This window comes from Vanellus vanellus (assembly GCF_965231255.1).
Source record: "Vanellus vanellus genome assembly, chromosome: 2".
Taxonomy (NCBI): domain Eukaryota; kingdom Metazoa; phylum Chordata; class Aves; order Charadriiformes; family Charadriidae; genus Vanellus; species Vanellus vanellus.
In genome coordinates, this window is record NC_138906.1 from 118,860,762 (window position 1) to 118,886,626 (window position 25,865).

Sequence of the window (25,865 nt, forward strand, 5' to 3'; positions counted from 1 at the left end):
CTTCCAGGTTCTCCACAAGAAATAACGTATCTCTACCTGCCTCAGCATAGGAAAAAGCCCAAGATGAGCTGCGACCCACTTCTAAGACACATTATGTATCCCTCAACATGCCAGGTAGACATTACTACACACACACCCACCCCCAACACTACCCCTTGCCAGGTAGCTGGGGGGACAGAAATCTGGCTCCCTCCTTGATAAAAAGTGGGGGACTGGAAAGAAATAAAAGAAAATGCAATATTACTGGAAAAACCACTAGGAAGTAGAACACTACAGCAGAAGTCAGAGTGCAGGGAAATACAGCACTGCAGTAAAAAGAAGGTGGTGGGAATAAGACTGAAGGATTAGAGGGAGGTTCTTGGAAGTACATTTGCTCTCTTCTATTCCTCCCCCTCCCTGCTCCACATGCTTAAACACAAGGGAGATGGATGAACAGGATGGGGTTGGGCACTGAGAAGCAACATCACCCCTCCCATCTCTGCATAGCACAGCTTCGTTTTCCCTCCTACACTTGTTCCTGGTCTGGCTCCTTTTTTAAAAGCCATTGAATAATCATGCTGTAAGTGATGAAGTGAAAAGAACACCACACTTTCAACATCAGCAAATATTTATTCAGATCTATTTGGTTCTGGAAAGTTCATGTACGTTTGCTTAAGATGTTCTCCCCTCCCAAATTGTTCCAGATTTTAAAACAAGAAACAGTGCATGGCATGTAGGGACAGTATATGTCAGGAGACTTTCAGTTACACCTCTGGAAGTGTCCAACAGAGCCAATACAGTTAAAGTTTCTTTTAAATCTAAATATATATATATTTTAACCTAACATATGGGTACATTCTAACATACAGTATCTTGGGGCAGAACTTTTGATCTGTTCTGTCCAGGCAGTCTCTACACTCAGAGTACAACTGTGGTTTCATACCAAACGGAAATGCATTGAACAGCCTCTACTGTAACAAGCCTATATATTTTCCTATATATTAGGAAACAATTTCTTCACCAAAAGGGTCATCAAGCACTGGAGCAGGCTGCCCAGGGAAGTGGTTGAGTCACCATCCCTGGAGGTGTTTAAAAGACGTGTGTACGTGGTGCCGAGGGACATGGTTTAGTGGTGGACTTGGCAGTGTTAGGTTAACATTTGGACTCAATGATCTTAAGGGTCTTTTCCAACCTAAATGATTCTACGATTCTATGATTCTAAACACTATCTGGCCGTGCCCACACAGCTGAGGTCTCACAAAGAGACAAACCTTGCCAGTGCCTTCTGCAGCAGAAAGATTTCAGCCCCATTAGACACTGGAGGACTTTCACAGCAGTGGCACATCACGGAGGTCACAAACAAGGAGAGCGCTTCTGCCAAATTTCACACCCTTTCAAACATCATCCATTATCAGGACAAAACAAAAATCAGTTGTCACTTATCCCATTGCCAATGGTACTATTTATTTTCCCTAGACAAGATGAGGTCCAAATGCTATGGACTGCAACCTTCTTTAACACTTAGAAGTACATACATACGTACATATATAGACACACAGACATATAGATATCCACAGACCCAAGCCAAACAAATAAGCATCTGGTCCTCAACCTCCTTGTAACCACCTGTTTTCCAGCAATTGCTTTGCACCATCATCTCACAAGCTATACTGATCTTTAAGCCCCTTAATGGTGGAAATCTTTGCAAGCTTTGATAACACATTTGTGCTTTTAAGCAGATGGTAAAATAGCCATCTTCCAATTTGCAAAATTCCTTTTTTTTGTGTGTTTTGTGGTTTTGTTTTTGTTTTTGTTTTTGTTTTTTAAAAGAACAGTTTTATAATACATACCACTGCACCTCACAGTTCCTCAGCAAGAAGTTTCTTCCTTTCAAAAGCCTTTAAATCAATAATCATACTTTCCATGTAATGTGGAACTCCTGCTCTCTGCTGGACACAACTTCACAGACTTCAAAGGATATCATCAACTAACACAGCAGGAACCCAGCCCTGACTTTTCAATCAAAGCTGCAAAATTAAGACCTTCAGTCAAAATCTGAGTTTAAAGGTTCAGGCCCAGATACAATTTTCAACTAAAACGACAACTGAGAGCCATAGTGAGGCAGGTGCCAAATGAAAAATCAATTGATTTTACTGCTTGTTTCATGATTGTCCCTTCAACACAGACAAATAGCTACAGCTTATTCAAGACTTCATTGGTTATTTCTGCACACAGCAGCATATTTGCAAGTTCCATGACTAATACTTCAAAACACTTTCAATAAACACAACTACCTTCTCTGAGTAAAACTGACTTGCTTTGCACTTCATGGTAGATAGAAAACAACAACCAACTTAAACAAGCACATACTTCAAGCAAACTGATATTAAGATATTGTGAACACATAAAACCCTGGTGAATATACAGTGGAATCATACAAACACAAAATCAGAGGCCTGCATTACTTATTTATGGAAATAGGAGATTTGATTGAACTAAGATAGAAGGAGATACACAGTATTATCATGTTGATGATGCTCACAAGGTAAATGGGAATTGAAGTGAAGTAACTGTCCTACACTGGTGTCCCTGATGAGTTCCTACCAAGCATCTTTAATGTGGTCAGACAAGAGCACACACTCATCTAAACAAATGGACAAGCACAACTTCATTTTTGTTATGCTTATTGCTAACTTCTGCTCTCTCTCATTCCTTTTGACAATCTTTTCTTAGAACTTAGTGTCCCTACTCCAGAGTGTTCCCATACAGCTTTAGGTACCGTTCCAAGAATAGAGGTCAACATATACAGGACGTGATTATGGATGGAGGAGGATCTAGCAAAGTTTCTATATTACTCACTTCAAACAAAGCCTCATAAAAATCTAGCAGAAGCCATGCACACTGAATGTTCTGGCTTATATGGCTCTTTAAGGAAAGAAATAACTTTTTTTTTTTTTAAATAAAAAAAAGCAGGGGAGTCTGGTCAGTGACTCAGGCTCTCTCACTAACTACAAAATAACAAGTCACTTTTATATGTCCAAATCAGAAAAACAATTGAAAGTCTGAATTACTCAATCCCACTAACAGCACTCCAAACAATCAGTTAATGCTCATGTTCATTGCACATCGTACTGTTGTAATCACTACCTCCCCTTCTGGCAATTTTGTACAAGTTTTATTTTCTGAAGTGAGGTATTGCCAAGGAGTTACTCTGTAAATATTATTTCTGGAAATGATAGATCACTTCTGCACATGGTGATTAAAAAATTCATAATTAACACCTCGTTACCTCCCCAGGTGTATATTGGCATGTCCACCTATAAGCAGAGCCAAAAAAATTCAGCTGCTAAGCCATTCAGCTTAGCACTGTTCTTTCAGTGAATGTCCTGCTAAATAAATACATTTAAGTAGCAGTAGCTATAAGTTTCCTAAACATGCCACGGTTGAAAATGAAAACATATACCACATAAAACCAGCTATCATGTATCAAAGCCTTATTCATTTTACCTGAATACATAGTTGATGTACTGTTGCTCCAGATCACTGGGAGAGGAGGAAAAGAAAAAAAGGTGTTTGTTCTTTTAGTAATGGAGTTCATTTGGTATAAGAGATCAGTATATTAAGTAGTATTATAACAATGTAATATTACATAATATTAACATTATATAATATATGACACAATGTTATAATTAGGTAATACTAACATTCTATTATAATTATGTGCATTATAACCATAATCTATAATATTATCAATACATTAATCAGTATACTAATTTACACATCATTTGCACATTACTTCTGTTGTTACTATGTCAGTAGGAGTCTCATTTAAAGTGAAGATAAAGTGAGACTGACTAAAATTTAGATCCTTTAAACAGAGATGGAAAATGGTTTTGAAATAAGCTTATCCACATTCTATACAGGCACATATTACGTACATACATATAACATGCAGGGGCAACATATCTATCTCCATCCCTACAGACAACTGCAGATTATAGACACTGTGAACATGTAATGCCACCTGCTTTCAAAACAGCTATTGCCTGGCTAACACGCACATGGGATTAGTGCAAGGTTTGAAGGTTTTTAAGGTACTCAGCCATTCCAGTCCCGTGGCAAGTCACCAGCTGCTAAACACTTACAAGACTGTGTCACAAAGGGAGATACTGAGATTCAAACCATGCAGCTTTCAAGACCAACACAAACTAACATTTCCTCTTAATGCCTGTGCCAGTAATTAGGGGTTCTTTTTCCAGGACTGAGTCATCATAAATTGATAACACACTGTTTAAAACTAATTCAGTGTTCAAGTTCACAGTATAACTATCAATAACCACATGCTGTTGTTATCAACAATAAATAAGGCTCCTCTTGCAAGAGAAGTCATTAATGATTAACCAAGTGGCCCAGCTCACACTGATAATGCAGAGATCCCTACAGTTTACCTGACTGCTACACAGAATTGTCTCTAACACTCTTTGATAGCAATCTCTTTCTTTTTAAAAGAAAATGAAAACACATTACCTTAAAGAGCTAGGTTTCCATAACTTGTGAAATACTTTGTAAGCCCCTGTAATTGAAATGACATGTGTAATTGCCATAACATGCAATCAGTCTGACAAACAACAGCTTGTTTGGCTGTGGTACTGGCAGATGTGAAACCCCTCTGAATTACAGTTTAGCAACACCGCACAAAGTGTAAACCATGAGTAAAATGAACCTATCACTTCAAATTAATGGTTTTCATAGTGTTATCATCTCAGAGTACTGTCATGCTACGTGTTTCTGCTAGTCCTTTTAAAGAAGAGACAACTCCTAGCTCATGGCAACTACAAAGGAGTGTGTGTCAATACATACAGAAAAGTGTCACAGAATGGGTTCTTCAGCCCACCCCATTTTTTGGGTAACTTCTATGATGTGTTCATCTATGTAGACCCCTACAGCTATTGGCTCTGAGCCACCTTTCCTGTTTAGAGCTCTCTCAGCTTTAGGGTCTCCAGGTTCTTTACATTCTTGACCTACCCACCTCTTGGTTAGCTCCCATTTCTATTCTGGGAAAAGCTTTAAGCACTCAAGGAAGGAACAATACAGCATCAGGCTCTGTTTTTTCAGACCCTTTCTTCAAGGCTTTGTTGTTTGGGGTTTTTTGATTCACAAAGAAAACCAGAACATGAAAAGCAAATCCAGTAGAACAGTATGTAATAGATGTCCTCAATTCAGCCTCCGTTAGTCAAGCTAGGGTAGAACACATGTCCTTTCTCTAATGCTGTCTTGATTAACTGTGCAATAAATTAGTTCATCTGTTTGCCCTTTCTCGTAGCATCTTTATTCTGTGTCAGCTGATAGGAAATCTAATTACACAAAAAGACCCCAACAGTATATCAACAACTTTCTCTCAAAAACAAAAGAAATGGAAAGAAGCTATATTCTGAGCCTAAACATTATGTTGGCACTTCCTACGCATTTCAAGCACACAGAAGGGGCCTCCTGAAGACTCTCTAAGCAGTTTTCCACCTCCGTGACCTAGCACTGCTTTACAAATGAGACCTCTTGGCTTTGAGAAAGCAGAAACATCACTCCTTACAGCAAACAAGTATTTGAAGTGAAAAATCCTTAGCTTTTTGTTTTACCTAAATGATGAAATGTTTACCATATAACATTTCCTAAAGGAAAAGAAAAACGCTATTTCTTATTTGTATGTTAACAACATTTTAGAATGGGATTTCTAGACCTCCCTAGACAAATACATATAAACACATTACCTCTGCCCTGAAACTTTTACAGTATGAATAGACAAAATAAAGAAGGAATCATCCCTAATTTGCAGACAAGACAACATATGAATGAGTCACTCACTAAGTCTATGAGACAGCTAAGAACCAAATACAAGTCCCTTATTATCCAGCCTAATACTCTAAAAGACACAAATATCCTAGTTAAAAATTACTACTCTTCTTTTTTTCAGGTTTTCTGGGTCTGACTGTTTCTACCTTTTCAGGGAAGAATTATGATTTATCCAAATCAATTTTTAGTTTGAAAAAGACAAAAGAAAACCTGACAGGTTATGCAACTCGTTGTTAATTTAAAAAAAAAAAAGCATACGATTGCATAAAAACCCGCAACATTTCAACATCTTTCTTTTGGGAGCATATTCCATGATATTTTAGAATATTTTTTGTTTTTAAATAAAATCAGTGTGTTCAATAAAGCTCCAGCTATGAGCTATTGCTTGTTTTTTTATGTTTCTTCTCCCCTCAGAAAGAAGTGTCTCTTGGTATGCAACCATCAAAAACTCCCATGCTGATTAAAATTGTATGTGCATTTTCTCATCCACTGTTAACTGACTGCAATATCTAGTTTATTATGTTGTTTTTTCAACGTAAAAGCTATAAAAGGAATGCACTTTATTTACTGAGCTGCTTCATTCTTTCCAAGTGTTTCTTACATCAAGAACATTAAACATCAGTAATTTCATAGTAAAGCTGATTTCTCCAACACATTTACTCTTCCTAATTATTTTTTTTCCAAAAGAAAATGACTTACCAACACAGATCAAGTGAATTACAGCCCATAAATAACCGTTTGGATCAAACTGCAATAAAGAACATCTACATAAATAAAAGCACATTTGCATAAACACAAGTATTGTTATTTCCCTGCAGTTAGCTTCACAAAGCAAGTACAGTGAGTGGGAGCTATGTTACAAAGAAAGAGAAGATGACTAAAGAAGACTAGGAAGACTAAAGTTTTTCCTGTCCCACTTAGAGACCCAGCATATGCCAGTTAGCCAGGGTCCCAGCTAGTTTTGGCGAGAATAGCTCCATTTCTTTCAGGTACGTACACCATTTTAAACAATCTGAGCATATGGCCCACAGTCCGTTTAGTCTTATACTGGCAGTCAGGGAGGGGCGAGAGGATCAGAGGAACATCACTCAGGTGTTTGTCTTGTCTCCTTTCTCCTCTCAGACTCTGCAGCAGCTAAGCAGTCTCTCTCCCCAATGCTCCAACTAACCACAGAGTATCCAAAAGAGTACTTTAAACAGACAGGGTAGGCTGTCTTCACAATCAATGGGAAAAAATAAACATTTTTGAGAGGAATTCACCTGCCATATTTTAGATGTCTGCTTTCAGGAGAGATGACTTATACACCAGAAGCTCCTGCTCTGCACCATGGACTATGAAGGGAGCTAGCGCAGGTGCAACACTTCTGATGTGATGGCTACATTTGATCAGATGCATCCAGACAAGTTCCCAGATTCACCCCAACTGAGCACTGATATTAACTGAAGTATCTAAGACAAGGAAGCAGCCTTCCTAAGTCTCCAAAAGAGAAAGGCATCTCCAAGAAATAGATCTTTGCTGGACTAAGCACTCTCTCTTAAGTTACCTCCTTTCTTTCTCCAGTAGCTACAGAAAGCATGTAGAGTGATTACAAAGCTAATTTAGGAAACCCCTGAAAATACATGCAATTAATGCAAACCTAAGTGATTCGCTCCAAGCCCTGTAAGAAGTTAAGCCATGGTTTCCCCAGCTACCACTTTCACCGATGTGCTGTATGTCCACACCGCTCAGAGGTTTCACCATGATGCAAACACATTAAAACCAGCAAGACTACAACATAGCAATAGGTAGCATTTACAATTCCTTCGAAGGAATCCCACCCTAGCATGCAAGTGAAACTGCAGCCCTCTCATGCTAACAAGATGTCAAACATCAAGGTCCAACTCGAGCTGCTTTACAAAGCAGAGCTCACCTGTGTGTCACATAAAGGAAGGCACACTGCTGCTACCAGGAGGAACAGCACACTGTGGAGAAGAGAAAAAAAATACAAACAAGACCGAAAGCTTGTAACCTGGATTTGTACGCTCAGCAAAGTATAGGCAATTCCACTCAATTTTACACTGACATTTCATTTGTTTAATTTTTATTCTATACTTAAGAAGTAATTTCTGCCATCAAAATTAAGTTTTATATCATGCATCCTTCATAACTCTTACACAGCAAAGGTGTATGCGAAGGGAAGCAGCACAAAACATCTCAGCAGTGATGAAAACAAGTTTTTTGGTAGGGAATATTATTCTTCACTTGCCATGTGGCTTCCCTAGGCTGCTTCAGAAAGCCCAAAATCAACCAATTTCTAGATGTGAATGGCTACCAAAAAGTTGTGCAAGAATCAAGAGGTTGATTCCATTAAAAGTTACGTTGTAACTCCAGAGCACAAAGCAAAGTGGGACTGAGTGGTATTACACTAGAAATGGCTTAAGGACAGCACAAGTCCTTCCCTTGTCCCTTGACTTGAACTAAATAAATTCTTAACCTGTGGCTCAGTCAGTATTTCTACAGGCTACACTGAATACACCGAAGTGAAATTTCTATGGACTGTCACTATTAATAATAACAAACATTTGCTTTTGCAGCTTATTTTCCTGCTCTCTAGGGGCATAGGAAAAGACAGAATAAAGATGATAAAACCCCTGGTACCCTTGACAATAATCCAGTGGTGAAAACAAGGCCACAGTAAGTCAGATAATGGAAACAACAGGAAGAAATAAGGAAGATGGTGCCTGTAAGTACACTAGATAATAACCCAACATTATCTATGCTAAGTACAGCTAAAAAATTACAGAATGTGGAGGACAGCAAATACACATTCTTCAAGGGGATAGGGGGGAAGAATGAAACTTTTAATGCACGACTGGCTGACTTCTGTTTGTCTCTTTGTCTCCTTTTTGAAGCCTAAACAACTAGGGCCAAGGAGGGTTGGTAGGTTGTAGCTTAGTATGAATGATTCTAGCAGAACTGAGTATCAGTCACCTTTTCTTTCTTAGGAAAGGCATTTTTAGCTATTTTCTATCACATTAATTATCTTTCTCTTACTGTTTAAGATTACCCACTGGAACTTCAAACCTGATTTCTATCTCCTTTCCAAAAACATACTTAAAAGCACAGCTTTGTTATTCAGGAAGACTGACCTTCTAGATTTTTTTATTTTTATAAGGAGAAAAAAAAATGTATCTGTTTAGGAAATTGTTAAAAAAAAAATAAAATACTTAATTACTCCTATGTTGCAATTTAGGCTCACTGCCCATGGGAATGTGCCTTACATTCTTCATTGTTTTGGTGTGCCATTATCTGAAGCAAATACAGAAGCTGGAGCCAAAACAAGTCTGAAGCAGAATCTGAGCAGTTTTAAAAGCTTACCTACAGACTTTCAGATGAGAGGTCTGCTGTAAAAGAGAAAGTATGATTAAAAAACCTAAAATTTAAATATAAAACTGGTGAAATAGTGCTTTCTGCTTCCAAAAAAAGGAAAGTAATGACACATTAAAAAAATCCAGTAAGCAACATTCAACAGGTCATTATGTTTGAGCACTGCTGAGCAAATTTAATTTGAAAAAAAGAACCTGGACTACAGATTAGGCTACTTCAACCTGATTTATATTTTATATTTACCAGCAGGTAAACCTAGAACAAGACATGAACTTTACACCTGGTCCTCAAACTTAATAGAACTATACCATAATTATGTATTGTATGTACTCAAATATTGAGTATTCTTAATTAATTAGGTACTACCCCAGCCAAATCAGTCTTGGTCTAAACTCATGAGAGTTTCTCAATCCTGTGGTCCAAAATTATTCTCCAGAAGCTTCCCAGCAAGACCTGTGTTTGCATTATCCTGTCCATAGTGCTTTCACCTTCCAAGAGAGGAGACATAACATACGTGAGCTAGAAGGAAAATATGAAACACTTTGACAGGGACACTAATGCCAATGCCACAGGGCCATGCCATGGTACACACTGCTATGTCCCTTAGGCATAACCACAGTGACCTCTTCAGTTTGCTCAGAGTAGCAAACATGGGCCATTTATTTGTCTTCTAAGTAAACAACAAAGGTAGTGAATGGAAGATCCCTTCCACAGCTACCCAGAGGCCACTGTAGAAACAACTCTGTGATGAATGATTTCCCAGTGTTACCTCACACAGGATCTCTCTGGTCAATTAGAAAAGCATTTCATAGCCTAAAAAGAGGGATCCCCAATACAGGTTGTGAGAAACAAAGCCAGTTCTTACTAAAGGGAACATGAATTATTCTTCTGACTTTAATAGGTCTTGGGACAGATTCTCAAGCTTTCAAAACAAATAAAAAAAATGCACTGTTTCCAGCATTTCATGTGGAGATCTGATCTATCTATAACCATACAATACATCAAATACTAGATATATTATACTGGTTAGATCTAAGGTCCCAGTCCTCCTCCCTCTCAGCTCAAACAATGAGATTCTTACATGGGATGAGAGAGAGAGGTGATATTCATTTTCAAAAGGAAAGAACAAGCAGGACCAAGCCAGTCTTAAAAATGCAGATCAAACTATCGATACACATTTGCAGTGTTTCATTAACTAAAGGGCAAAAGAAAACATCAATATAGATACTTGTCAACAGCAAAGCTCTCTGCGTCTCATTAATGACTAGCTATCACAGCGACACTATAAAAGCACTAACACCCATATTAACAGAAATTAGGCGTCTTGTTATAGGGGAATTATATTACAGGAGTTACCTTGATTGTATCAATTAATAGATCAATTACCTCTTTCTGCACAAACTTCTGGAACCCACAGGTTATAACTTCTGCCGCATTGTGCACGGTGAGGAACACCGGGATTGGCTGCCATTGGGAGAGAACAAAAATGCCCAAATCAACCCAGAGCAGTCACACACATAGAAAGGGGCACTCCTCTTAGGCACAGTTGTCCCCATGTTGGTGGTATTGGGTTTGGTTTTGTTTTTTAAGCTGTAAACCCATGCCACATCTCCTAAAAAGGACTTAGACCCATTCCAATCACTATTACATGGCATAGGCATCTTTAAATGCAGACCCTGCTTGCTGCTTCTCCTACTTTCGAGTGCTCAGTCGGTGTGTTTGTACACAGTTACCTCAGTGAAATTTGGTCCGGGTTTCTGCCTCTAGTTTTGCCTCTCTGTTTAAATATCTGCAGCCTCCACAGTAAACAGTTCTCATTCATTTTCCTGTCTCTGTCTACTGGTACTAAGAATACAGTGTGACTCCTAGCAACAGAATTATGGGCAAGATGATGTTAGGTCATTGCTTTCAGTTACTGCTAGGAAGAGCTGCCTGAAATTAGGGTAGAAATGTTCATACACAAGTGATGTTGAAATTATACCTACTGAGGTATCTGGACACCATCCCAACATGAAATCATTAAGAAACAAACCCCAATGATAACAATAATGAATCAAACACTCGTTGCCCCAGGCAAACCCAACCAGAATTAGTGGCTCATAATATTTCCTCCAAATCAGATCCATGGTTTCTCAGACAGCTGAAACGGAAGCAATTCTCTGCTCCAATTAAGATAATATAAAGACTAAAGCAGTTTTAGGAAGCAGTATTTCCCCACTTGTGTATTGTATTTAAATCACATGAATAGAGAATGAGTTAATTTCTCAGTGATGTCCATGCCTTTTAAGTACCAGGCAATATAAGCAGCAAATATCTCTCAAATTTGACTTTGTATTCAGACAACTGTATTTTCTGCCTTTTTCTTTTCATGCCCATAAAGCTAGATAAACATCACTAATTAAACATTTTAAGTCATAATGACAACTTGGGTGGATCCACAAACACAACAGTTACACCAAGATAACTTTTAACACCTCTAAATTAGCAAGGAATGAAAATCATGCAAACACAACTGGCATGAAGTTGTCAGCCCCAGCTTCACCAATTCTGAAAACCAATTCTCAACCTTGTTGCTGGACAACTGAGAACATAAAACCAGAAGTATCTAACATAAGCATCCTGAGCCTGACACAATAATAGGGAATACAAGAAATAACCATACACAAGGAAAGGTGACAGCAGAATCTACATTCTTCCTTTTGTGAAGCCAATTTATTGGGTTTTTCTTTCCTCCCCCCTGCTTTTGGCTCTTCCAAATATGTTTTGGAGCCAACAATGGCTCCAGTTTGCCTAGCCCAGTTAACCTTCTCCATATGTCTCCTGTCTTTGATGTGAGCATTTCTTAAATTTGTGAGTGGGCCTAATACTTACGAAAAGAAAGGTTTACTGGTTGGGCAGGCAGGGTGAATAGACTCTGTACAAACCTCCCCTCGCAGCTCTGCATACTTCTGTTAATGCATCACAGTCCAGAGCTAAGCAGCCCTCCTCCAGTTCCAGCCCCGAACTCCTGGGCAGGGGAGGCTGCCAGCACCTCTAGGGAGAGGCACAAACAGAGATTAAGATTGTAGCCCTGCCAGTATACAGGAGTGTTTGAAAGCGGGTCTCCTTGGCTTTGATCAAAAAAGTGCATGGAATTTCTGCTTCAGGAATAAACCCACTTAATTCAAATACACTGATGAGGTGACCCAGTTCAGGTAGGAGTTTGGGATAGTTCATTTTCCTTCTCACTGTGTCATGAAATTGTTGTATGCAAAGTCATTGTAAGTAAAGCTTCCATGTAGGATTGAATTTAGCCCCAGTACAAGGCATTACTTGTAACCATGGCCGAAGACTACTTATCCTTTCATCTTTCCTCCTAAAATGGCCAACAGAATGGCCTCAAAATCCCCATTCACGTACAACAAAAAGCCATTCAGAAATGGGAGATGCTCCTTAAGAAGGGCTGGGATGCAAATCAAAACCATTTACAGCCCTTCTGAAGCTCCAGTGCATCTCACTCTTCGATGACCAGAGCAGGGACAGAGGGAAACAAGGTAACTTACAGGATGACTAGGAAATAAGAAAAAATAGCAAAGAGGATGTGATTCATACCTCCTCCACCTCCCAGGTGAGCAGACAGAAAAGGTGCTGCTTCCAAGGCTTTACTGCTGTTTCTAGGCAGGGCTCTGCCTTAGGGATCTTTGCTCAGTTTACACCAGGGAAGCCCAATCGAACTTGCTTTCACAAGGAACTAAGAGGAAATAAATGCAATTACCCCAAAACAGAGCTAACCTGGAGGCATGGGGCTTCTGAGCACATGCCTGTGGTTTCCAGAGGTCACTTGGGTCCGAGATGAGGCCCCCAGTCTTGTTTGTGAGGACAGAGACCTCCTGTCCTTTTCTGCCCTTCCTCTCCACTGGGATGTTCAAGGGATCACTACAAGCAGAATCTTGTCAAAAATTCCCTTTTGAGTCTTCTTGGGGTTTAGGAGCTGGCAGGAGCGAGCTGGCTCTGGAGTTAGATTAAAACGCATTGACAGAACGCAGAAGGGAACTCGTGCAGAATCTGACCTTGCAGAGTGCATAACAGCAGTAAAACATTGCTGTTTTCTAAAAATTCATGTCACCACTTTTCTTTTTTTTTTACAAAAGACTATATCATTTAAGTAAAAAACATTCAACTTCAGTCAAAGCAGATTTGATATCCTCTAAACGTTCAGTAGGTTATTGTGATTCAAATGGATCATAAAACTGATTAACCTAACCCTTCCCATAATCTCTTTCCAACTTTCAATTTATTTTTTCAAATCCTGTAAAGCATCAAAAGCCTCTCACTGAAATGGTCTTCATCCTTTGCCTGGAAGTATTTTCCACAGATCCCACAGCCTCATTCCCCCTTTTTCAAAGTTACCGCTAGTAACTTCCTCAGCTTCTTCCCTACTTGCACAATTCAGATCACTGAGGATCTGTTCCGCAAAACACTGAGTGCTCTGGAGAGATGCTGAGTGCTTTGGACTGTCGTGGAAGTGCTTTTCGAAACAGCTCTACGCTTCATAGGACTGGACTGCTGCTCTAGCACCATTAACAATGTATGTATTATTTAAACCCCTCCTTCCCCCTTTCCCCCCAGCCCAGGAGCAGCATTAAACACCTTGTATGAAAGGAATGTTCTTTGCTTATAGAGGTAATAGAGAACTGACTTCTACTTGTGTGCATTTCTTACCAATCTAGATAGTGCCCTAGAGCCAGCATAAATGATGCCAACAAACAGTACTGAAGCAGGAAGCCATGACAGGATTTCAGACCTGTGAAAACAATTAAAATCCCATTACTTCACCACATTCTGTTTACATACAGTCAGCAACAGTTGCTTGCAAGGAATATAATAATATGTATCTATGTACATATATTTCAAAGGTGTGCATATTAAATTCATTGTCTGATTGTTCAGTAGTCTTCCCATGTAATAATGAAGTCTGAGACAGAAATTAATCACTTCATCTAATCCCAGATAGGAGCTCTCTGCAGATATATTTTCTTTCTTTTACTCTTTCCCTGGCTCCTCTCCCTGCAAAATTGTTTGTTTCATGGCAGTTACTCCTATTGGTTCTAAAGGAGAGAAATTTCAACTAATTTCCTTGATGCACTGTAAAAGGAAGAAAAAATGACAAATGAAGGCATAAAATGGTGTACTTGCACAGACAGCACACATTTTCACTACGTACAAATACACTTGCCCACCCACACATTCATTTCTCAACCAGATTTACAAAGAGATTCTTCCTAAAGATCAGATTGTCTCTGTGGGAGCCTGTCTCTTGAGATTTCCTAATGATACTCCTTTGACTAAGCCAAACTCCTAGAGGCAGTTTGACAACTAATGGAGGAATGAAGTCATCACAGATTGATCTGATATATTTTTTAGCCATGGTTATTGCAGTAGGGTCAGGTTTCAGTTCTGAGAAGGGCCTTCAAAATTTGCACTTTTCCTTTTTTGATCTTGGTACATAAGGGGAGAAAGGGATTGGGTAGGTGGTAAATTTAAGAGAGAATAATGTAAGATTTTGAGCAAGGGAGGAAAGGATCCAAAGGCTTCCCAGGACGGAAGACAATGCTACCCCCATTTACTCTTCCCAAGCTTTGAACTGAAGTCAAGAAAATGTTAGTGAATAATGCTGGTTCTCAAAAGGAAATCAAACTGCTTCTAGTTCCTTATTTTGGATTACACTTCCAACTAGCATGTCAGAATTAAAATGTAATTATAGGTACCGCTACACTACCATACTTCATGGAACACCAGAGAAATTGATCACAAAACGCTGAAAGTAGAACAGGCTGAATGAAGATGAAACAACCCGGAAGAGTCATATGAACACAGAAAAGGAAAAAAAACCTGAACATCACATTTCCTCTTTTGTTTTTAATACATAATTTTCTATACTTGATCAAAACCCCAGGATAACAAAAATAGAGTAATCTTTAGATCCTTTCACTGGCATAAATATTTACTCTGGTTTTGGGGGTAGTCACCATCATTTTTTTTATAAAAACACTGTTTCTTTTAAGGTTATTGACTTCAACTGGAATGTCACCAAGACCAGTATCTAAAACTGTCATACCTCATTACCAACAAGTTCACATCAAACACCAACAAAAATACCCCCACCCTACTGGAACTGCAACAAATGGAAGAACAGGGGAGGGAAGAAAAGAAAAGATGAAAGAAAGACACGATGAAAACTGAATTTTCATTTAGAACATAACGCTCTTTCATGCTACCCGCCACCAAATTCCAGGAATCCCAAATATATCTTCAACTCCAAACCAATACCGCAAAGTGCAATGGAAAAGGACTTCAGATGCTTTTTCCATGATGTAAGGGTAGAATTTTATGCTGCCAAGTGGGAATTTCAAGACTGAAAAAGAATGCATGGATGTTTGATGTAACGTGTCAGCACCAACAATCTGTCTTGTATGTAAACCAATTAGTAGCTTCTTAAGTTGGCAATACAGAGATGTACATGCAAAACAGGAAAGCTCAGTGACGAGCCTGTGATTGTAGGACTAGATCGGAAGCCAACTAAAGACAAGGGGTAGCTTCCTCTAAATCACACTTTGGAGCTTTTGTTTAAGCAAGGCTCTGAGCTGCTGCTTCGCTGTGGGGAAAATTTCAGCCCTACAAGAAATGCCAACCAGAACACATAGGATTCGTGCCTACGAGGGTTAGGCAGAAGCTGGGTGGCAGATCACAGCACTGGAAGCATTATGCAGATGCTACACGTATTTCTGTGTGCTCCACAGAGCCCTTGTTTTGCATAGAAGTTTTGCAGACAGTCACTATTCACGCTTTAGAAGCAACGATGATGGTGGCAAAGTCCCTTAAAGTCGGGAGTACTGGGGGAGGGTGTGCAGATGAAAAGCAGGATAACCACAAAACCGAAGAGAAATTACTCTAAGTAATATGTTCTTATTTGGTCTTTATTGTGAAGCTAGTATTCCTGACTTTAGACAAAGGGTGATGACCTCTATGTAATAAAATAATTCTGCTGAGACACTTTGGGATAACCTGAACTGGCTCAGAAAGCATATGAGATCAGTTCACATGACAGAAATACTGAGACTTTGGAAATAAACAAACAAATGGGCAGCAGTTTATTATTTGAAGCGTGACAAGACTAGGGACTGGATATGGTATTCTTAAGTATCCTACACATGCACCAAAAAAATAAAAACCAGATAGATTCAGAAACCAATATTCTGTAAGAGAAGGGGGAAATGACCTCACCTTCGGAGGGGGAAGAGAGCTTGAGAGGAAGTGGTAGACAGAAGCTTTGAGACATTATGTTTCTTTGTTGGGGAGTTTTTTGTTTGGTTGGTTTTTGGGGGGTCCTGGATGTGGTTTTTTGTTGTTTTTTTGGTTTGGGGTTTTTTTTAATACAAGAGATATATGCTACAAGTCCAGTTCAGCAAAGCATTTAAGCATGTGCCTAAGCCTTCTGAAGACAGACAGATTTAAATACATGCTTAAGTAGTTGTCTGAATTATAGCCAAAATATGTCAATTAATTCTGGTCATTTCATTCAGTCTATTCCAGAACAGGCGTTCTGTATTAGCTAAACTAATAAAGAGGTTTCTCAAGATGCATTTTAATCACTTTTCCTATAGCGTGCTGACATCTAGTGGTCTGAAGTCTCCATTGTCAAAACGTGAGCTAAATTTCCACCAAAACTTTTCGTGGATAAAAACATTCTCTTCAACAGCAGAAAATGGTTCTTGTCCAGTATTTTCTTTAATGTCTTCCAAGTTTTGAAAAAAATGAAAATATCTTTTCCAAGCTGGAAAAAAAAGATTCAACTTCTTTAATTTCATGATTTAAAGCAAAAGTAACTATCTAGTAACAAAATGTTGAACTAAAAAGGACATTACTGATGGCTGTATTTCTTTGTCCTTTAGATTGTTCTGTGAAGACAAAATCTGCATAAGCAATATACATTTGAGAATAATATATGTATCAGTAACTGCCACTAAAGCAAGGTTTGGACCTTAATCCTGTCTCTACCTCTATCACTGACAGCTTTTCCACCAATATCCTTGTTTTGCCTACACTGCAGATAAAAGATAAGTTAAATTCTGTTTCCATTTACAACTTCACTTAAGTTTCAATGATGATGTAGTCATTTGCATGGACTTGAAAACAGAACTTAGCCTGGTTCTTCTGACATACACACAGGATTTCATTTCAAATGAGGAGATTCAGTTTCGCAAGCCAACTGTTGGAAATCCAAACAGAAAATTCACCAGTTGTCACTTGGTAATACAGAATCACTGAAAAAAAAGTTACATTAGAAGGGAGCTCTGGCAATCATTTAATCCAATTTCCTCAGCTTCAGAGTCAAGTCACACAGTTGCTGTGGGCATACATCTTCTAACTTATAACATTTTGCAAAATAAAAAAGATATGCCACAGTCCATACTGCAGAATGGATCCACCTGAGCAGAGTACACTATGCTGGACAACTCTACTGAATTGCCATCACACTCAGTTCAAGCAGATGATCTTTGTTGACAAAGGACCTTCTAATTTGGAGTTTGGTTATTATATCAATCCTGTACTGCAATGGCTGCTCTTGCTGGGCAGTTATAAATGCTAGAGTTAGGCAAGGATGAATGATTCCCATTTATGGAACACCCTTCTTAGAAAAAAAGGCAGATCACATTTGTGGACTTCACTACACTGAGGTTTTGGGGAAGCATGTGTCAATGCTCTTAACTAACATTACCAAGGTTTCTCTTATAATATTGTAAATAATCCAGGGAAGAGATGTGGACAGACGGTTGGATAAGTTAACCTTATAGTTTTCACTAATGGCTATGCTTTTTTGATCATCTTACCAAGGTTGAATTGAATCCACTTTACATTAGTAAGCAGTTGAAATGTGTGTCGTGGAACAATCATTAGACTAAAACACAAGATCTCTCCCACACCTGTGAAGTAGAACACATACAAACACACACACACTGACTCATATTTTAGCAAGTTAGGAACTTCCACAACCAACTCAACTATGTTGTAACCCACCTACAGAAAATAAGTATTTAGCAGATACTGAAAAACCCATGGTACCTTGAACACAAGTTTATCTCCACCCAGCCCAGCTTCCAGGAGACGTGAAGCAGAAGTCCACCCACTAATGTCTGCCACCTAAAATAGAAACAAAACAGCCCCTCTGAATTGTTTGTCCTTTATAACCACGTGGAGCATGACCACAGAATTTCTCACAGCTCACCCATGACTAGTTATCTACCCTTTTTCCAGGTTATCAGGGATGCCACTATTCCCCTTTGAATATTTCATTTTTGTGGGCCTTCATTTCCTCCAAATTTTCTAATACTTTGGTTCTTCCAGCTCCTGTTTCAAAAGTTTTGTAAATTACCACCTACCACAATTCTCTTAGTCATGTTACTGAATCCCCATTGTATCATCTCTTCCCACACAAGGTTTACAATAATAATAGTGATGTTACAACTGTGACAATCTGAAGATGCAAGTGAGGCAAGGTTTGTGACAAGAGGTGAAACTCTTTTCATACAGAAACTGTTATTCTTAGGATAAATAAACCTGATTTTAGGATTTAAAAAACTCGTTTCAGCTGAAGTATTAAGCCCCAAGGATGATGTGTGTAGTCCTAGTAGTTTCAAACATTAGCTCTATGACTTCCCATGGTTATTCATGCTGGGCTTAAATTACACACTCCCTCAAATTCAAACTGCTTTTTCCCCCGCCCGGCATCTTGTGTAGCAAGCACCAAGTGAAGTGTCATCAACAATAACATCATTATGCTGCATGAGCCTCTGGTTCAGAGCCTCTAGAGAAAATATCTTTCCAGCCAGATAACCTTGCATACAAACCACAAAACTGCCGTCTTCTCGTTGAAAAGGTATGTAACAATTACATATATTCTGCATTGACTTACCTATCTAATGACTTACCCTACCATAAAGGTCTTCCTTAGTCTGTTATGGAAACAGTAGGTGAGACCTTGGAAATGCTTGCAGATAACTTAAATTAGTAGTTATGCACACTGAATTTTTTTAAGCTTTAAAATAAGGTACTAGCTTCCTTCTTCCTTAAGCTAGTGGTTTTCAGAGACATGTTTCATGTTTCTTTGATGAAAATCCTTGAACATCTAGCATAGTTCAGAGATACTGTACTACAGTGTTAAATCACTGTAGTACATCTGTAACAGATACAGAGGTGAATTTATTTATTATTCCCATTCATTGCAATTCATTTAAGCAATTATTTTAAATCTCTTTCACACATACACAAATAAACAAATATTCACTCTATGCAGAATTACATACAGTTGGACAGTGTCAGAGAAGAGCAAGCTCACTGTCCACATGGGTATGATGAATATTCAATGCTACTACCACAGCTCACTTCAACTTCTCTCATATGCTGCTCATTTTAAAAAGGTGAAGTTAGTAACTGAGTTCCACATCCTTAGCACAATGCAATATAGTCTTAGATTACATAGGGAACAAAACCAATGACAACAAACAGCAATATGAACTGAGAATAACACTCCTCCTCCTTTGCTCATTTGTCATAACTCTAAATGAAAGCACATCTGAGCCACTTAATTTTCAAGGAAAGGTCACCTTTAAAAGACAGAACTTATGGAAAAATAAGATGCTGAGATGCATTTCCAAAAAATAGAAAAAGGAATTAACTGTGGTAACACAGATACCATAAGGCATTTGCTTGCCACTTTTTTACTGTTGATTTACCACACTTGAATTTTACATACATTACCCAAAACCCTTTCCCCATATGATAAAAGATTGTCCAAGAGACAATCTGTGCGTGTATGTGTGTCAGAACTGAAGAAAGCATTCATTGCATATTTAATAGAGCTGAGTACACTCAAAGAAAATGGAGATTCCCAAGGCAATTATTCCTAGAGTTGACTGCAGTCCTGGAGCTGCACATCAGGCAAAAACATAAGCCATGCTAAGCAGCAGTAAAGAAATTAAAGATATGCAGTGTCTACAGACTTTACCACTATCTCAAAAGAACAAATGGGGGAAGTCTTGACTCTAAGAGGCCAGATTTTCACTAAATGTCTCACCAATTAACAGTACTGATGGTATATATGGATATTTGACAAAACATTAAATGTCTCATTACAGTCGTTAAGATATGATAGCGACTTGCGATGCAGAGTTACAACAACAGCTAAGCATGAAAATAAGCAACATGGTGTTTGTGTATGCCTAAACATGGGTTTAAGGCTGGTTTTCATTAGCATAGTGAAAGAATACACAACTGTACATTATCCATGACTGCCATTTCCAAAGAAGGCAGGCAGTACTATAATTGCTACTTTTCTATGCTGAAGCATAAGACTTCCAGAAAAATGAAAAATTATGGAGTCTATATATCTTAATTATGTCACTACCATGATGTTTAAAAATTAACCAAGACACATTAATGACTGCTTTACTAAGGCTTCATGAAGTATGTTCTCTAGACAGCAAAAGCCAGTAATGACAAGAGGTACTAAAGTAGGTTTCAGCACGAAACAGCAAGACATTTACTGATTAAAGTAATTTTTCAAACAGTTGTATTCTTAAAACAGTACTTACCCTTGAAAAAGGGTAGGGTAGGTAAATTTCAGGACAGACAGGACATACTGGAAAACAAATACGAAATTAATGGACATCAAACACCTACAGCATTACAACATTAACAAACAATCACAAGAGCAACAAAACACAAAAAGTTTCTACCAAAACAAAGAAAAATAAAAAGACAAAAACAGTTTTCAGCAATTTCTCTTCCCAGGCTAGAACTTCTGGACACTGCCCAAGTCACTGTGGAAGGTAGCAGCTGCAAAAGTACATGAGATATGGAGCAGACACACCGAACAATGGGGAGAAGGCTACCTTCTGAACTGATCTTTCACCTTCTAAACACACTCCATGTATCACACTGAATGGAAAAAGAATTAACAGGAACGAAAAGACATAAGAACTTGACAATTAAAATCATATCATACCACCAAGGCAATCTTTAGCAGAATCAAGACCAATGATCTCTATGTAATTGTCTCCTGATGATTAACTCATCTTACAGACCCACACACGGTTCACACACCATTTTGTGTAAAATATTAAGCAGCCCATGAAGCTCTTTGGAGATGTAAGATGTGGGAGAAAAAGCAAAGCCTCTGTGTCGTTGCTTTAGCACGCTTTGTCGGGGTCTGCACATATGGACGCTAGTGTTTTTTCCCACTATATATGCATACAAGCAAACATGAGGCAGAAATGCATATGCCTTTTGATGTGTATATCAGGATCTATCAACTTCCTGTAATGAAGTATATAAATACCATTTCTGCAAAGGAGAAGAATGACGGTATCCTGGGCTGCATCAAAGGAAGCATGGCCAGCAGGTCAAGGGAGGTGATTCTGCCTCTCTACTCCACTCTCATAAGACCCCACCTGGAGTACTGCATCCAGCTCCAACATAAGAAGGGCATGGACCTGCTGAAATGAGTCCAAAGAAGGGCCACAAAGATGATCAGAGGGCTGGAGCACCTCTCCTATGAAGAAAGGTAGTGAGGCACTGGAACAGGTTGCCCAGAGTTGGGGATGCCCCATCCCTGGAAACATTCAAGTCCAGGCTGGATGGGGCTTTGAGCAACCCGGTCTAGTGGGAGGTGTCCCTGCCCACAGCAGGGAGGTTGGAACAAGATGATCTTTAAGGTCCCTTCCAACCTAAACCATTCTGTGATTCTATGACTGAAGCTTCCTCAGAGGAAAGGAAAGGTACCTGCCATTCCTTCCAGGAGCCAGCAGAAGTTGTCAATGGCAAAAGAAGCGGAAACTTTCAACAGAGAGGAAATTGTGCTGAGCACGTTGTAAGGTCCAGGTTTTAGGAACACCCAAAAAACACCCAAGAAGCTGGCATCAATATACAGAGACAAAGCGTACCGATTCACAGAGAGTCATGTTACACATACATTTGTCTGAACGGCCACAAGGGTTTTAAATCAGGTGTCTGTACCCCCACTTGCATTTACATACCACCTGCAAAAACTAAAACATCTATATTCTGGGTACTTATACATTAAAAACTACATTCAGGTTTGCAAATGAAGGCCCTGTGTCAAAGTCCTTCCAACTTCCTCTCAAGTATAGCTAAGCCTTTCTTACAGTTAAGAACCTTTTCCAATGCACAACACAATCTGGCAGCTCTTCTAGCCCCTTTCTGTTTAACTAATCACTGCTCCTAGCAGCCTGTCAAATCAAGTGTATTATCTCTCCTTACAAACTTTGCTACACGTCTGGACTTCAGTCTACTTCTGACATCCTTAATGGCAACTGTACCTTGGCACAAAAACCAGTAGCCAATGCTGAGAAAAGATTTCATTTTCACCTCCAAAATGCTGCTTTTTTTTCTAACTGTCCCTTTGGAAATCCATACCCTACCTGCTCCAAAAACATCTTTTCTTATAGAAATCTGCACCAGAAACACAGACACACTCTCTAATAAATAGGACATTAAGGAGTAGTTACTCTATTTCCTCCTCCCAGAGTGAACAAGCTACTTCAAACTATGTTTAAACTATACAATTTTATTCACAGTGTAACTATCTTTAGCCTACTCCTTCATAGACATTTCAGCATTACCAACAGGCAATTAAGCTGCACAGTGGAAAACAGACTTCTTGTCCTTAATTTGCAGGTTAATTAAGCTGTCAAAGGATCCGTTGAAGTTAGTATTTGTTTCACCACTACTATAATGCTTTGAATATTTCAGACCTTTTCCTTGGATACTTTGTATTACTGTTCCTGTTAACAGATCTTTTGGAAATGACAATGCATTCAGTGATCACTAGATACTCAATAATAAAATACATGCAGCATCACTGATGCTTTCAAAGCAGCATAACTTCTGGCTCTATAACTAACATTTCATTCATTTGAATAATACAATGTCACCCCTTTACTGTCTTAAATATGGTGTTGTTGAAACGTACATGTCATGAAAAGGTCAAGACATCTCCCACACAGAAAATTGAGACCAGTGGGAGAAGACATCGATCTCCTCAATGATGGATGGCTGATGGGTGGCTGGCCTTTGGGCTGAAATCATAGCATGATTTGGGTTGAAAGGGGCCTTAAAGACCATATAGCTCCAACCCCATGCCATGGACAGGGACACGTCCCACTAGACCAGGTTGCTCAAAGCCCCATCCAACCTGGCCTCGAACACCTCCAGGGATGGGGCCTCCACAACTCTGGGCAGCCTATTCCAGTGCCTCAACACCCTCATGGCGAAAATTTTTTTCCTAATATCTAGTCTAAATTTACCCTCTTCCAGTTTGAAGCCATTACTCCTCGTCTGATCACTACACACCCTTGTAAAAAGTCCCTCTCCAGCCCTCTTGTAGGTGCCCTTTAGGTACTGGAAGGCCACTACAGGGTCTCCCCAGAGCCTTCTCTTCTCCAGGCTGAACACCCCCAACTCTCTCAGCCTGTCCTCATAGCAGAGGTGCTCCAGCCCTCGGATCATCCTCGTGGCCCTCCTCTGGGCCCGCTCCAACAGGTCCCCGTCCTTCTTGTGCTGAGGATTCCAGAGCTGGACGCAGTACTCCAGGTGGGGTCTCACCAGAGCGGGGCAGAGGGGCAGAATCACCTCCCTTGCCCTGCTGGCCATGCTTCTTTGGGTGCACCCCAGGACGCCGTGGGCTTTCTGGGCTGCGAGCCCACATTTGCCGGCTCACGTTGAGCTTCTTATCCACCAAAACGCCAGGGCTTTGGGTATTTTTTTCCCAATTCGTGAGGTAGCCCTGTCCCAGGAGGGGCTGACCCGCCGGCTCTCCCTGAGCAGGGCTGGACAAGCGGAGGGCACCGGCCGCCCTCATCCTCCCCCTCCGGGCTCCCTGCACTTACCTCGCCCTCTCAGCCGCGCCCGCCCTCCCCCCGCTCATTCTACAGCGGAGCAACTGCCCGGCCTCTCCCGCTGCCCGGCCCGGCCCCCCCGCGTCTGGGGCGGCTCCGCGCCCGCCCTCACCTTGTTGGTGAAGCAGGACGCCAGGTAGAAGAGGCAGAAGGCGAGACCGCCCGCCGGCCTCTTCAAATACATCTGTCACCGTACGCCCCGCCGGGCTGCGCGGGCCCGGCCGGCGGCGGCCATGGCAGCCAGACGTGGCGCCGCGACGCCGCCGCCAATGGGACACCGGGCCCCCGCCGCCGGGCGCCGCCTCCTTAAAGGGCCGCGGCTGCCGCCCGGCAGCGGGACCGCGCGGCCCCGCCGAAGGGGGGCTGGGGCTGGGGCTGGGGGTGGGGGTGGGGTGGGGTGGGGTGGGGTGGGGGTGACAGTGACAGTGACAGTGACAGTGACAGTGACAGTGACAGTGACAGTGACAGTGACAGTCTGGGCCGGGGCCGGTGATTCTGCCCCCCTGATCTGGTGAGACCCCACCTGGAGTACTGCGTCCAGCTCTGGAGCCCCCAACATAAGAAGGACATGGACCTGCTGGAGCGAGTCCAGAGGAGGGCCACGAAGATGATCCGAGGGCTGGAGCACCTCTCCTGTGAGGAGAGGCTGAGAGAGTTGGGGGTGTTCAGCCTGGAGAAGAGAAGGCTTTGGGGAGACCCTGTAGTGGCCTTCAGTACCTAAAGGGGGCTTATAAGAAAGATAGCGACAAACTTTTTAGTTGTAATAGGACAAGGAGTAATGCCTTTAAACTAAAAAAGAAAAAGAAAAAAAGAAGATTTAGACTAGATATAAGGAAGAAATTTTTTGTGATGAGAGTGGTGAAACACTGGCACAGGTTGCCCAGAGAGGTGGTAGGTGCCCCATCCCTGGAAACATTCAAGGTCAGGTTGGATGGGGCTCTGAGCAACCTGGTCGAGTTGAAGATGTCCCTGCTTATTGCAGGGGGGTTGGACTAGGTAACCTTTAAAGGTCCCTTCCAACCTAAACCATTCTATGATTCTGTGATTCTACGATTCATCCATGAGGTGTAACCTATAAATATCCCAGGGAGGTAGGGAAGCAGCGAAAGACATGCCCTACCTAGTCACGCTTACTGGGCGTTCCTTTATGATGGCCTAGGTAAGCCTCGTTCTTCACAGATCTGGTATTAGCAAGGCCCTATCTCAGCAGTTCTCACCTTGACTTTGCTCAGGTGATGCAAAGTATAGGGCCCTCTCTGTACACATACACCTTGGTTTTAGACGACAGAGCAAAGCACCATATATAAGGAACAGAGCGTGGCCTTAACTGAGGGGTGAGGGGGGCCCTAACTGGTACACCAGAGGCCAAATCCGGCCCACAAAATGAGTTTGTCTGACCTGCTACATTTAGCCTCAAAAGACAAAGGCAGCAGACAGTGCAACAGCTGAACGGTCTCCATGGCACCAAGACAAATTCAAGCATTTTGGTCCACCAGACACAATCCTATCTGGTTTGTAAGAAGGTGGTGCAAAACACACATCAGATTTCCAGCACTGGAAGGTTTGGTCCATCCAGGCCTACAGAGATCACTGACATGCCACCGTAACGGATGCGATAGAGATGGCTGGGTAAGTGATACAGCATTGCCACTTCGCAGGCCATGTGTTAAAAAGCTCTGAAAATCTGTATGCATATCAAATGTGTCCTTTGCAGGCAAA

At 40.6% G+C, this 25,865-nt stretch overlaps 1 protein-coding gene across 1 annotated transcript in view; it reads right to left on the minus strand.

Annotated features, from left to right (window-relative positions):
- TMEM241 (transmembrane protein 241) overlaps positions 1 to 24,377 on the minus strand; it is a 56,858-nt gene extending 32,481 nt beyond the window's left edge. The window contains exons 1-10 of the mRNA XM_082479679.1: positions 24,259 to 24,377; positions 20,823 to 20,869; positions 18,295 to 18,372; positions 13,894 to 13,975; positions 10,579 to 10,656; positions 9,184 to 9,209; positions 7,736 to 7,787; positions 6,526 to 6,574; positions 4,507 to 4,552; positions 3,487 to 3,522 (exon numbers count right to left, since the gene is read on the minus strand). Coding sequence (XP_082335805.1) covers positions 3,487 to 3,522; positions 4,507 to 4,552; positions 6,526 to 6,574; positions 7,736 to 7,787; positions 9,184 to 9,209; positions 10,579 to 10,656; positions 13,894 to 13,975; positions 18,295 to 18,372; positions 20,823 to 20,869; positions 24,259 to 24,330 — 566 coding nt within the window. The 5' untranslated portion in view covers positions 24,331 to 24,377. The remainder of the gene's footprint in view (positions 1 to 3,486; positions 3,523 to 4,506; positions 4,553 to 6,525; positions 6,575 to 7,735; positions 7,788 to 9,183; positions 9,210 to 10,578; positions 10,657 to 13,893; positions 13,976 to 18,294; positions 18,373 to 20,822; positions 20,870 to 24,258) is intronic.
- Between the last annotated feature and the right edge of the window lie 1,488 nt (positions 24,378 to 25,865).